Below are 14,904 nucleotides of genomic sequence, written 5' to 3'. Positions count from 1 at the left end.
TTTTGTTATCATTGCTCCACATGGTGGTATGGATTTAATGAGCACAGGAAATGGGGCCAGAGCTAAATCGTTTTTTCTTTCTTTTCCCAATGGCAGTATAGAGAACAGGCATGTGGCCACTCATTTGAAAAAATAAAGTGGATATTATAGATCACTGACTCTGATGGATCTGTTTTCTGATTAAAAGGGATAGTTCACCCAAAAATGAAAATTCTGTCATCATTTACTCACCCTCATATTGTTTCAAACCCATATGACTTACAGTATTTTCATTGACCACAAAATGAGATTTGAGATAGAACATTAACCTCACCAATTACTTTCATTGTATGTAAAAACAGATGCAATGAAAGTGAATGGTGACCGAGGCTGTCAATCTGACTAACATTTTGAATTCCATGAAGAAAGTACATCACAGAGGTTTGGAGAAACATGAGGGTGAGTGAATGATGACACTTTTCTTTTGTTTTTTTTGAAGAACTCTCTTTAAGCTACCATTTATAAAATCAAATGTGGTTATTCCTGACACATCTACTGATATTAATGAGTAATTCAAACAATGAACATTTACATCATATACTGGTTTCAAGGTAAATCACTTAAATGCACAACACCATACCTATAAACATTTCCCAGGATGCCCTCTGAGAGTGAGAGGCCTCCATACATCCACAAAGTGCCCTGTGGCCCAGACACCAGAGAGTGACCCATTCTCTGTAGGAACCTGTGAGCCTTATTCTGTGGGAGAAAAAGAAAAGGATACATTTTGGCAACATTCATAAGCTTATTTTCAATAGTTTTAGATGAAGTGAAGAGTCAATCTTACTGCAGAGAGCTGAGTGTCTAGCAGTGTTTCCCAAACCAGGCTGTCTGAGTCCGAGATAGAAGAACAATCAGATCCACCCCACCCTTCGCCACACACACACAGGCCAAGGGTCTAAAGGTATACAAAAACACATGAATTGAGGCAAGTCACAGGTCTTACCCTATTTAAAGCTTAAGTATGTAATTTCTGTGCCACCAAACAGAATTGCAAAAATAAACATTGTTTTCAAAACAGCTTTCTGTTTCTGTCTTTCATTAAACAACCAGATATTCACACCCCAAACTCACGCCATTTATCGAGTCAATGTTATTGTCTCTCTGAGACAGGTCGCTCAAAACAAACTGATGAATTTTCATAGCACCACAGAGACAGTGTTTACAGTTCAAGAAAATTAACCTATGAATGGCTTACTTATAGTTGTCACTGTATTTTAAGCTGGGATAGAAGAAAGTATTTTAACATTGAAAAAGTTACATATTCCAGCTTTATGACATGATGATTCAAATATTTTTGTTTTCATCAGCTAAAACAATATAACAATGGGTAGCAATATGAGCGTCACACACACCATGTTGCATGTGCCTCGTCCTTCCTCTGCCCCACAATTCCCAGGGCAAACAGGGCGGTCACATTGTGGACCCCCAAATCCATGAGGACATTGACAGAGTCCATTAACGCATTGAGATCCAGCCTGACACTCATGTGTGACAACTGTACCCTCTCCAGAGCTTCCATTTCCACAGCGCTTCACCCAGAATGAGGCATTAAAACCCTGAGCATGTCCTGAGGTACCGTTGGTCTCAAAATACACAGATATCACCCCTACAGGAGAAGAAATAAACTAATACATCATGAAAATATACTAAACTGTAACACAATAATAGTAATACATACTCAGACTAAAATGTCTGTGATGGGAAAAACATCATGTGATCTGATTATGATAACGCACAATTGTGAAGTTTTGGTCAAGTACCTGAAGTAGCCTCAACCGTAATTGGCAGCATCCGTGTTGTGCCGCAAAATGCTCCAATAAGGTTGTGGTCGGAGTGCACAACACCATTGCTAAGGAATCGTGGTAAACCATCAAATACATAAACGAAGGAGTTCTGTGGGATAAATAAATGCAAAATGCTATGGTCTCCAAACTGCTGTCAACTTACATACTGTACAAACATATATAATTACATCTGTGATGCTTTAGCATATTATTGCAAAGGTACATTAGAATCATCTACTCACTGTACATTGAGTGTGTGAATCTGGGTGCCAGGTCAGGGCCACAGGTGGGCATGGTTGCCCTGGCATGCATGGTGCCAAGTCCTGAGACACAGATAGCACCCACAGACAATGAGAAAGCCCACCATGACCACCAACTGCTCCATGCCAGCCCAGAGAGGAGGAGAGGGATAAGGGTGCAGAGGCAGAGGAAGAGAGCAGAACAGAACGACCCTGACACTGCCTGAAACATGTGCCGTTATTCCTATGAGGAGAATAAATGAATTACAATCAGATAAAATCAAAGCAAATGTAGAGCTATGAGGTATATTAGCTAGCTGTGTGAATCTTAAGAAGAACTGACAATCAGGATTACAATGTGCACACATACTACCAAATTATACATTTTAAAGGATAGTTCGGCCAAAAGATCCTCAAATATCATTTACTCACCCTTATGTTGTTCCAAATATGCATGACTTTCTATCTTTTGTATGGAAAATATAGGCAATGAAAGTGAATGGTGACTGAGGCTGTCAGTCTTTACCATTATCCCAAACATCACCTTTTGTCTTCTACAGAAGAAAGTCATACGGATTTGGAAAAACTTGAGTAAATAATGACAGAATTTTCCTTTTTTGGCTGAACCATCCCTTTAACAAAAGTCTTAAGTCATACTTTCTCTTTTTATCAACAATGCCACCTGCCCTCAAATTACAGACACCCCCCTCACAAAATAAACAGAGCTCCTCCTAAGGGCGTCTTTAGACTTATAGCTGGTTTGCTTTTACCAAATGATCCGAAAATGTAGGCAGCTGACTTGCTACCTTGCTGACTAATCAGTTAATGGCTTAACTGACAGCTGTTTTTAATGAATGGAACTCTTAAGGAAACTGGTTATTTTCATCGTACTTCCATATACAGCCTCAGGAGGCAGCATTTTCCTGGTTTCGGACGCAGCCTTGAAGTTGCACTCACGCTCTAGTGCGGATCCAGCGCGAGCAGCAGCAATCTCCTCACAGTTTAAATGGCCTGGTTCGCCTGCTTGGATTGACATGGAGTGACCGTCATGATTTGTGAATCAGAGGAACTTTTGATACTGAATCTGAAGTTTTTTATTCTGGCTGATGGAATACATGCTTCAGAGGAAGACATCATATGAACGGTCGAAGGGAAGAAAACACTGGATTTTTTTGAGGTTCATGAATTACATCTGTTTAAACGAGATATCTGCATATTTGCAAATAGTATATGATACAAGTTTTATTGATATTTGCCTTTTATCATTAGAAAAGAAAGTTAAATGTGACAGGGAACTGTTGAGGAGAGGCTGATAAAACACATGCTTTAGAGGATGATAAATGAGCATTCCACAGGATGTTGGATCTGCTGAAGTTGTGTGAGGTTGGTTTATTACATCTGTTAAAATGAGATATTCATATATGCAGACAGTATATGATACTTGCTTTAGTGATATTTGCATTTTTATCATTAGACAAGACAGTTAAAAGTTACAGGGAACTGTTGAGGAGAGAGAGCGAGAATGAAACAGGCGAGCACTTTAACATTATGAGCACAAACGCGTTTGCTGCAGCTCTGATATGTACCGTTTAAATCAGTGCTTCCCAACCTGGGGGTCTTGACTCCCACTAGGGGTCGCCAGAGCGTAATGGGGGGGGTTTGCCAAGCTCTCTCTCTCTTTTGAGGGTAACAAGAAGAAAATAACTGAATGTGTGAAAAAGTTACAATTATTTTTGTAATAAAACACAATCAAATAGGGCCATTTTGAATATTTTAATAATATTTAATTGTGAGATATATGAAAAGATAAGATATATTGTATGTCTAACATAGGTTGTTTTTAAGGTGCACATCTCGCTAGAGTAGGTTAGGACGCAGGGTATTTTTAAAGACATGGCAAAATTGCTTGTTCTATGTACAGTACTGAGCAACGATGAGAACCACAGGCTAGCTAGCCAAACAAAAGGAACGACTATGGCAAAGCGTCAGGGAGAAGAGAAAAACATAAGTGGTAAAAAGAAAACAAGGGTTTATTTGCTTTTATTCATTATTTGTATTGAATTTGGTATCACTGAGGCAATGGACAAAGTGAGAACTGAGCATGTGATTTGTGGTGAATCTACCAAATAAAACATGAATGAATATACTTGGCGCATGATTGAGTGAGATACAGTATAGCTGCATTTATTCTCCATTCCTTTTCAACATTAACAGACTGGCCGATAACAAGAGATATAACACATTTCAGTTAGCTGTACTCTTTCAATATAACCTCTGAAATTCCTTCAAATTTTTTTCATGCTACACTGGAGAGAGTGCGTTGTGCCACTCCGTTTGAATGTGCAGCTGCCGCAATCTGTCACACAAAGCATTATAGAGCATCAAAACAATATTTAAGGTTTAGATTTCGGGATAAAATTGACTGATAATTTGAAGGCTGACACTAAAGTCGAGTTTCTCCAAAACACTTCTTCTGGTTAAAATGATGGAGATTGTCACATTTGTGGATATGTAGCTAATGGGAAAACCATATATTACACGCAGTCTATATGCAATTTGGAATAAAGACAACTATGTTTGTGTTCACTGGAACAGACAGTCCCCCCCCCACCCCCCAAAAAAATGGGTGTTTGCAGGACAGGGGGTCATTCAGGTTTTTGAAAGTTAAAATGGGGTCCCCTGGAAAAAAGGTTGGGAACCACTGGTTTAAATGACACTGTGTCGCACACCGGTCTATTATTGTAGAAACACGATGGCACGTAACAACAAAACGTGACTGGTCATTTACATGTCTCAGTCGCTTCATATGCAAGCAGGTGATTCTCCGCACCCTCAAAAAACAAACTGGCCAAACGGGAAAATTTATTGGCCGATGCCAATCATTACGAACTGCGATATATCGGTTGACCACTACCTAAAAGAACCAAAACTAAGAGAGAAAACGCACCAGGATCTGAAACAAATGCTCCAAATGTAAAAATGACCTAAGTGTAACTCACCTGGGATCTCCGTAGTAGCCAGGCAGGCAGGACTCACAGTGTGGACCTTGTGTGTGGTGGGTGCAATAGCATTGGCCTGTCTGGTTATGGCAGTAATCTTGAATAGGGTCACCATGGCCGTTACATTGACAGGGAATGCAGCCTTCACCCCCTGCCAAAGCAGAGCCAAAACTACCCGGCTTGCAGTGCTCACAATGTGGCCCTGTCGTCCAGTCTGAGAAGTAAAAGAAAGATTTAAAGAGGTGAATGCAGTATATTAAAACAGTATTCAAACGAATCAATGAAAGCAATACACATAAGAAATGAAGGAAAAATAGAAGAGACTTAAGATAGCATATATATTAGTTAAAGTTGCTTGATGAATTGATGTAGGAATGGCATTTAAAGACAGCTGAGAGGAGCGTTCTTTACCCTGGCATTGATCACAGATCCCTGGAGCTGTAATGCAAGTGCTGTGGAAATTACAACCACAATCCACATCACACTCCACTCCGCTCAGCACCAGAGTGGCTGGGTCTGAAGTCCAACCTAAAGAACACTCACACTCGAACCGTGGACTCCCACTGCACCTGCCCTGACGGCACTCATTATAACATCTAAGAGAGAGAGAACATCCTTACAGATTACAGGAAGTATGGATTTTTCACAAGAGTGGCACTTCAAAACCCACACATATTCAAAACCCCTAGAAACAGTGATTGTCTGTGCATGTCTTACGTCTGGTTGCAATGGTGCACTCCATCTCCCGTAAAGCCCCGCTCACAGTGACACTCGTAGGAGGCTGGAGTGTTGACGCAGGTGGCGGAAGGGTGGCAGGTATGCAAGCCCAGGCGACATTCCTCCACATCGGGACAGGAAGGGTAGGACCAGACAGCGTCTCCGTCCCCCTCCATGCCTTCCAGCAGCTCCAGCTCCAACTCCACTTCCATCTCAAGCTCCATCAGCCGCGGAGGTGACAAAGTTTGAGGCTCAGGGCTGACAAATAAAAGGGTGCAAATCTAATTAATAACATAAGACACATTCACTTAGCCTTTTAGGCATAAACCATTTTAAAAGTCTGTTCACACAGGTTCTTTCATAATTTACTCACTCGTGACAAAATTCATTTTTTAGGTGAACCATTCATTTAAAGCTCTGTGCTTTGATCATACTTGCTTGCTTTCACTTCAGCTACAGCCATACTGCAGTTAATGGCAGAGGGGTCATCCATTCCTCCCCAGTCACCTCTCAAACACCTAAGAAAAGCCAAAAGAGGAGCAGGAAATAATGCAAGGAAATAACAGAGACAGATACGGAGAAGTTTCCACTTTGGGCGTACTGGTGTATTCACAGTTTCTGACCTACCTGCCGATGGTGGGGTTGCTGTAGTCTCCACACCAGCCGCACTGAAACGTCTGCAGACACTCTGAACAGGTGGCTAGAGCAGAGCACTGTTTACACTGAGGAACTGAGTGAACACTGGAGAGAGGGAGAGAAAAAGACAAAAAGATTTTTCAGCAAAGGCAATCTAAATAAATCTCTAAATGCCCAAGATCTAAACCACCCACCCCCCCCTCCACCCGACAATTTAACTCTCCTTCATATGTCAGTTTGTATTTGTGCAGTGTACCTTTTTGAAATATATATTATATAATGTATGTAAAATTCAAAGTGGGTTTTATCAAATTTTATCCCAGCAGACACTGTTTACTAACTTACCTGTCATACCAGTCCCTGCACTCTCCATAGGGGAACTTTGTGAGGTAGGCAGCAAAGAAGAAACAGGACTGAGCAGATTCACACCATGCACACTGACTGGAGTTAGACAAACATTCCCCACATGTCATTCTCCTGTTAGAGACAGAATGGTGAGACAAAATATTCTATTATTCTAATAGAACAAAAGTTAAAACCTTCTAGAGGGTCCTTCAGACACAAGCCTCATCAGACATTACATACACTTGATAAAGAAATATTAAATTTATCACATCAGACTCACTGATTGCAAACTTTAGGACACCCTCCACGTTCCCGGACAGACCCCTCTAATCTCCCACGGCGACTGCACAGATAATCTCCCTTCTTGCTGGAATTGATCTGCCACTCACAGTAGGGATCCTACAAGCATTCGCAAACACAGTAGAAACCCCACTGTAGCCTTAAAGCAAACTAAATTTGGTAAACCAATTTCTGATTGCATGCTGCTTTGAATCTAAAGAGACCACGCAGTCTCTCAGACGTGATGATGTGGATGCAGTACCTGAGTGCAGGCAGCACAGTCTCTATACTCCTCACACAATGTGCAATGCTGAGGGTTGAGCAGCAGGTGACGCTCTTCACCCTGGGGGTCTATGCAGGGCTGCTGATTAACATCAGAGCGCATAAAACACAGGTTCATGGTGGGACACCAGCCGCAAGACTGATCAGACAGACAGGCTGAACACGAGTGGTACTCTGAACACGAATTGGAGCGGAAGGGTTCCAGGAACAGAAAAGAAATCTCCTAAAGAATGTTAGAGAGAACAGAAAGTACAAGAGCAAAATAAATGTCTGAATGGCATCATATGGTAAAGAATAGTTCACCCAAAAATGTCATTTCATGTTGATCCAACCCTGTATAAACTGTATTCCTCCATGGAACACAAAAGGAGGTGATAGACAAAATGTTAGCCTCAGTCAAATTTCATTTTAATTGCATCCTCCCCATACAACGAATGTGAACTATGACTGAGGCTAACATTCTCTCTAAGAGTTTTGTTTTTATTTTTTAAAGACTGCACACGTAGGCTGCTTCTCAAACGGAAGGCTGCAGCCTAGTAAGGCTGTGTCCTTCCTAGACCAGTCCTTCCGAGGCTGTAGGCTAGACTCCTCCTCAGCACTCAATACTAGAATGAGACAGTCTAGTAAGTGTGCATGGCGAACCATAAGCTTAGAACCATGTGATATTTTACTTTGTTTAGAAAACCCATATACTTCAGAAAATGGGAAATATGTGCATAATCCCTTAATTATTTTAGCAAATTGTTTTATTCACAAAGCTAGTCACTCAAAAAAGCCTGTATACAATACATTTTGCAATACTGATCTTAGAATTTATATTTAAACCCTTTCAAATATGAAAAAACTGAACCATTGACTTGTAAAAACTATCAAACATTTAAAGCTTTTCAAATTCATATAATTGCCCTTTTATTAATTTTACTTAATCATTTATTTGTGCTTTGTAACTTCTTATTTGTTGTATTCTCTAAACTACTTGCATTTTTTATTTTTCTACATGTTGACTTGGTGCAAATGTGAATAAAAACTTAAGAGAGAAAGAAAAAAGTAAGCTGCATCATAGAGGCTTCCGCCTAGGTGGGAACGCAACTCGTTTTCCACCTTTTTTAAAAATAATTTGGGACATGTGCAAAGGATTGTGGGTCAATGAAGGCCACAAAGGATACACCTGATGCATCCTCCAAAATACGGCAAGGAAGGCTGCGAAACGAGGCGGCCTTCCAAGTATCCTCACAATTGAGACGGCCTTCGACGGTGCTTGATGACGTTGCAGCCGAGATAACCAACCTAACGAGGCTGCAGCCAAGCACCCTTAATCACGTATGGACACGTGAACACGAAAATTGGTGCAGAGTATCAAATACACAGAATGTATGTCTGCACATCAATATGAAGAAAGCCAAATTCCGGACATTTATAGCCAATTTTGAAAACCCGGCCGGACGCTTTTTTTCAGGTCCAAAAAAGAGAACGTATTGTCACCCTACCCTAGCGCCATCTAGCACTCAGCAAATTCGTCAAGCACTAGCCGAGCTTGAAAATAATGATCGTGCTTAGAGACTGCAATGGCAAGACAGGCTGATTTGTAAGTGCTAAAACATGCTAGCAACATGCTAAAACAAGCTAGCAATGCCTAACTAATTGATAAAACATACTAGCAATGCTTAGCTACATGCTAAAACATGCTCTCAATGCTTAGCTAAGTGTTAAAACATGCTAAAATATGCTAGCAATGCCTAGCTAAGTGCTAAAACATGCTAGCAATGCGAGCTAAACATATTAGGAACATGCTAGCAACATGCTAAAGCATGTTAACAATGTTAGCTAAGTGCTAAAACATGTTAGAAGCATGTTAAAACATGCTAGCAATGCCTAGCTTAGTGTTAAAACACACTAGGAACATGCTAGCAACATGCTAAAACAAGCTAGCGATGCCTCGCTAAGTGCTTAAACATGCTAGCAACATGCTAATATATGCTAGCAATGCCTAGCTAAGTGTTAAAACATGCTAACAACATTCTAGCATCATGCTAAATCATGTTAGCAATGCCTAGCTAAGTGTTAATACATGCTAGCAAAATGCTAAAACATGCTAGTAACGCCTAGCTAAATGTTAATATGTGTTAGCAACTAGGGATGGGCACGAGTACTCGGGTACTCGGATGTGGCAGCAATGATCGATCATGAAAACAATGATCGATGGTGAACATGCATGATGTGACTTTTCACTTAATTCGAAATTCAGTGACAATTACCTGACAACTAAACACAAATGTGTCAAAGAGGAAGCTTATTTTTCATTTTGAGATTGATTACATTGTGATTTTGAGGGGTCCATTGATTGTCAGAGACGTCTCATAGCAACTACAATGATATAGGATGCTGCAATGCTATCGTTACAATCATCAAAAGAGAGTATAATTAACCATGTTTTGAACACCTGTCTCTGCAAAACGTTTGCTAAACACGTTTTATTATCATTCAATGTAAGAAATTTGACTCGTTAATGGATATTATTTAATAAAAGTGAATGTTTGTCACTAATTGTAAAGCTCCCTGCCCTGGATGCCGAAATATTTGCATGATATAAGACAGGGGTTTTCAAACTGGGGTCCCCCAGGGGGCCACAAGGGGGTGCTAAGAGGTGTGCAGAAAATTTCAGAAAAAAAAGTGAAAAATGTTATATAGGGATGCACAATTAATCGTATTTTAACTGCGATCACGGCTTCTGCCTCTCACAACAGTCTGCTATATTAGTGAGCTAGCAAACAGAAATGAGCCATAAAATAAAGTTGCACTCATATTCAACTTTTTTATATTATAGGCTGTGTCAACGGATGATAGACCAAATCGCAAGGGTCAAAGCCCTTCTGAAGTCTATTTTTTACTCAACTGACCAATCATGCTCTCTTCAGAAGTTCGCCATGGACCAATCAGTTTCACTTTCTAGCATGTGCTGAAATACAGAGCCATAGTAGTTTGAGAATCATATGTCTCATATGTGCGCCGCTTTGATTACACGAGGCTCGCATCAGAAAGATGGAAAATGCTGCATTTGGAGACTGTATAGGGAGGTAGGATGAAAATCAGGTGTCTTTCAACTGTTCTGAGAACCGTTTTCATAAAAGTTCCATTCATTCAACAGCGCTGTCGATTAAAAGCCATTAAGATTAGGCAGCAAGTAAGCTGAATAAACTTCGTATGCAGCACGGTGTTACAGCAGTTCTGTGCTCGATAGACATGAACGTTCATCTCGTGCTTTCATTATGTATTATGCGCAAAAGTTCAGAACAGCTCTGCTCTGAGATCAGATCGGTTCGTGCGTGCCGTTAATGTGCACTGACCGCGTTAAAAAAATGCTCTGGATTTACTTCAGTTGCATAATTTCAAGTATGTTTGGCCATTAAAAGTGCTTAAAAAAATCTAAAATACACTCATGGCACCGTGGTTTTGTGGGCCGAGGAGGAGATGGGAACATTTTACCATGTTATGAAGAAGCACCAGAGCCTGTCAAAGCTGCTGTCAACAGAAACCACACACACACGCACACACACACACTTTCTTCAGTTTTTATTTTCTCGTCAAAATTATGGCTCGAGACCGGATAGCATTTCCGCCTGCTAAATTATTACAGAAAAATATTACTATTGTTTATTGCAACAACAATAATAATAATAATGACAATAATAATAATAATGCATTTTTTAGAGAACTTATGTGTGAAAGCCCAACAGAGTAACTCTTATATTGGAAGTAAAGCATCGGCAAAACATGACTTAATTTTGGTCAAATAATTTACTAGTTTGTAGTTTTAACACCTTAAAACATGAGAGATGCTGTTTATTTAAATTTTATTTTTTATTTTAGAATTGATATCAGAGCAGTGGCAACAGTATTTTCTGTCCAAATCGTGCAGCCCTGTAATGAAAAAAATCAAATAAAATAAATTCTCAAAGGGCAGAAAAAATCATGATTAATAATCGTGATAAAATTAAGCAAAAGAAAATCATAATTATCAATTTAACCATTATCGTGCAGCCCTAACGTTATACGTTATTCAAGGACCTGATAGCAGTCTGAGAGGTCCCTGGCAGGAGCATCATCATATTTAGGGGTCCTTGGCATCAAAAGTTATAAGTGTTTTCAGAGTTTCCAAGTTATAAGTCCAACATAAAGTGTCATTCAGTTGCACTTTCCCCAGTTGAAAGGTGGAAATTTAGACTCTCCAAGTTGAATGGAACGCTTCATGAACCAATACAGCAACAACATAGAGCATCGCAACTTTCCCCACAGGAGCGAACACTTGGAGACACACACACTTGCGCGCACACAAGTGTTGCAGTGGAGTCAACGCATATACAGCAGACGAGTGTTTTAAACAGCCTGACAGAGCGCAGCGTCTTCAAAACTGAACTTCAACTTAACAAGCATATTCAAAAAGCAATAGTTATGGCGTCTCCTGTTAAGCCAACCGCAATTTGAAAATAGACGGTTCAGACAATCACAAAAACAAACTGGTGCGCACTTACTAAGATCACTACGGTAACCTGAAGGAAGAACAGACAGACGCGTGTTGTGCACATTCTTTCATTGAGTTGGCAGCGAATCTTCACATAATGACAAAATATGATGCATTATATTTCGATTATGCAATCTTTTGTCCTCCAACTTTTTAATTGAGTTATTATTATTATACATTTTCCTCAAGAAACTTAAGATCTTCTCAATGAAAATAAAACATAAGTAAAAAAAAATATACAACTAAAATATACACTTCTTGAAGAAAATCTATATTAAATAAATGTAACTTTTTGCAAAATAAATGGCCAAATTAAGTTCATATTTTGGCTTTCATAATATTCTTTTGCGTGCTTCATTTTGAGGTGATAAAACAGACTGCTTTTATTCTGAGTGATTATCTTTGTGCGAAACACAGATGTCGCACCTGTTTTAATAACAAGCTCCTCTTAATTTTCTTGACCTGTTTGGGAGTTGTCCCGTTCTGTGGAGATTTCTTACTCCATTTGGGTTTTTCATGAGTCAAAAATTATTGAGTAGCGCAAGTGATCCCGCTCTGAGCTCTCCTGTCTCCGGAGCACAAATATCAGAAAGCTGGCTGGACTCGCGCACACTTCGGAGCTCCAGAGACAGCGCGCCACAGTAACGGTAAACATGAAGAATATTTCGTGCTTTTAAGGTGCCAAATGCGCAATCAATGTCATTTAATTTGCTTGGGCGCAGAAAAATGTTAAATGCCGGAAAAACCCTGTCCATATTTCTTCAATTCTCTCAGTCTAATGTGAAGCCCTTCCCACTGATAGATAAGCCCACGCTGCGCACATGGATATTTACATATTGCAATATACACATTATAGCAAAATCTCTATAGATTAACACTTTATATCGTCGCCACGATATATAGCGTCATATTGCCCAGCCATATTTTGGAGTAAACGCGTCACGCGCACGCTTTGCTGTAGCCAATCACGTGTCGACCATGCATTCGACCATTCCTAGGTAATATAAACTTACGCTGCCTCCAGGTAAAGCTGTTCGGTTCCAGGTAAGAGCCATCTCACTAGTCTGTCCTGATGCCGAGTTATTCAGGTAGCCCTCTGCCTGGATGAAATACCAGTTTCCTCGTGTAAGATTCTGGAAAAGACGTGAACCATCTGGCCGGGATAGCATACGAATCTCTTTCTCCTCTTGAGTGGACCACCGACCCAGCACATCTGTCTGCACAGGAAGGGGTTTACAATGCATTTATAATGTAGTTATGACACATTAGTTACATGTTACAATGCTAAAGAGACTTTATGCCATGAATCTCTGACTGCATTATCTAAAGAAGAAACTTGATTTTTCTGTGATTTTTATACCAATTGAAGAGAGTTGGGTCCAGCAGCCATCTGAGCAGTGAAGTGGAGCTTCTGAATTCTGGCCCACATGGCAACAGTCTCATGAGATGGTGCTGCAGGAGAAGGGGCAACCCATAATGGATGAATAAATCCCCGAAACTGCAAGGTCACATCCATCTCTGTAGAAGGATTGAGAATGATGGAGGTACTGCGCAGGATAGATACCTACAGAGAAGTGTGCATGAGTTTGAGACATAGAGGCACAGAGAGAAGGAGAGAGAAACAGACAGATTGGAAAAATGGAAGAGGTGAAGGGTAGGGGGTTGAGGAGGGGGACTGAAGAGTTATGGTAACTTCAATCTTTTTAAAGTGTTAAGCAAAATTAAGAAAAAATTAATTAAAAACTGCATATTATGACTATTAAGTGAAAAAAAAAAATTATTATCCCCTTTTCTCCCCAATATGGCCAATTTGGTTGCTTAGAAGACCTGGCTGGAGTCACTCAGATTCACCTGGATTCGAACTTACGACTCTAGGGGTGGTAGTCAGCGTCAATACTCGCTGAGCTACCCAGGCCCCCTAAAAAACAGTTTGTTAAAAAGTTAATCATATTCCCAGAGCAGGTGCAGAGAGAAAAGGAACAGTGAGCAGAGAAACAGGTACAGGGTTGAACCTATCGTACCTTGTCAGGCTGTGATTGATTGCGTGGATGCTGGAAGGTGAGCAGGTGCAGTCCCGGGACATAGTTCTCGGTGCGACAGGAGGGGAGGGAGGTGAGGTAACGCGTGCGCTCCCCCCACCAGCCATACGCCCCAGAGATCTGGTCCACATGGCATGCACTGCGCTCTGCCAAGGGGTCAAAGTGTACAATATTTACTCATGATATGCCAAAGAACTACATATACACTCAGGTCACTTGACATAAAATACAGTGGCCCCAAAAAGTATTTGGACACTTAAGCCACACTTAATGTATGAATGTCTTTACTTTATAAAAAAGATCAAACTAAGTAGCGTTTATTTTAAAGAAAGATAGCTCAAACAAACTTTAAGCAAAACATTTCACAAAAGAAGTTAGGTTTTTAATTATACTACAGTTTAAATTTATAATATACTGTTTAAAAATTAAGATGAAGTATTTAGACACTTTCTGATTGTCAAATTCGAGGAACATAATCATGTGATGAACTGCACCTGTGCATAATCTGCTAGAGCACCCGTGTAAACTTGAGGAAAATGTACTTCATACATACACATTTGTGGGAGTTAAATGTCTAAAAGTGTCCTAATACATATTACGGCCACTGTATATTGTGTTGCAGAGCTCGATACACCATGATTGATAAAGCTGATCTACAAATCACAGCACTCAGTAATGCATTATTTCACAGACTTTGTAAAAGTGTCTAAAAATAAAGATTTACTGAGCATGTGGTCACATATCTACATCGTTCTAAAAGTTACAGTAACTTAATCGTGTTGCATGCTTCTGTTCTCTCTGCTCTCTTTACCTGAAATAGGCAAGCAGGACTCATTCTGCACACACCAGCCGAATTCCCCCGAAACTCGAGGCAGAGAGTTTGGCACCCCACTGAACACCAGACACGACTGGCAGTCCGACAAGAAACGAGCCAGGCCCAGACATCCGGTGCTGCCACACTGTGTACAAAAACAAAAACAAATACAGCAGTAGTAAGACACTGACGTAGATCAAATTATGAAG

The 14,904-nt window shown here is 40.3% G+C and overlaps 1 protein-coding gene across 3 annotated transcripts in view; it reads right to left on the bottom strand.

Moving 5' to 3' along the window:
* Window positions 1–14,904, bottom strand: part of LOC127454100 (multiple epidermal growth factor-like domains protein 8) — a 40,467-nt gene that overhangs the window by 17,137 nt on the left and 8,426 nt on the right. For all 3 annotated transcript variants that reach the window (XM_051721061.1, XM_051721062.1, XM_051721063.1), the window contains 17 exons: window positions 14,693–14,840; window positions 13,864–14,027; window positions 13,203–13,406; window positions 12,856–13,059; window positions 7,304–7,546; window positions 7,043–7,161; window positions 6,763–6,894; window positions 6,409–6,522; window positions 6,216–6,299; window positions 5,782–6,039; window positions 5,476–5,660; window positions 5,065–5,278; window positions 2,069–2,309; window positions 1,803–1,935; window positions 1,395–1,648; window positions 827–937; window positions 620–738 (listed from right to left, as the gene is read on the bottom strand). In XM_051721061.1, the coding sequence (XP_051577021.1) occupies window positions 620–738; window positions 827–937; window positions 1,395–1,648; window positions 1,803–1,935; window positions 2,069–2,309; window positions 5,065–5,278; window positions 5,476–5,660; window positions 5,782–6,039; window positions 6,216–6,299; window positions 6,409–6,522; window positions 6,763–6,894; window positions 7,043–7,161; window positions 7,304–7,546; window positions 12,856–13,059; window positions 13,203–13,406; window positions 13,864–14,027; window positions 14,693–14,840 (2,927 nt within the window). The remainder of the gene's footprint in view (window positions 1–619; window positions 739–826; window positions 938–1,394; window positions 1,649–1,802; window positions 1,936–2,068; window positions 2,310–5,064; window positions 5,279–5,475; window positions 5,661–5,781; window positions 6,040–6,215; window positions 6,300–6,408; window positions 6,523–6,762; window positions 6,895–7,042; window positions 7,162–7,303; window positions 7,547–12,855; window positions 13,060–13,202; window positions 13,407–13,863; window positions 14,028–14,692; window positions 14,841–14,904) is intronic.

Source organism: Myxocyprinus asiaticus, chromosome 16 (genome assembly GCF_019703515.2).
Source record: "Myxocyprinus asiaticus isolate MX2 ecotype Aquarium Trade chromosome 16, UBuf_Myxa_2, whole genome shotgun sequence".
Taxonomy (NCBI): domain Eukaryota; kingdom Metazoa; phylum Chordata; class Actinopteri; order Cypriniformes; family Catostomidae; genus Myxocyprinus; species Myxocyprinus asiaticus.
Note: the sequence above shows the minus strand (reverse complement) of the source record. Positions and strands in the feature narration are given on the sequence as shown.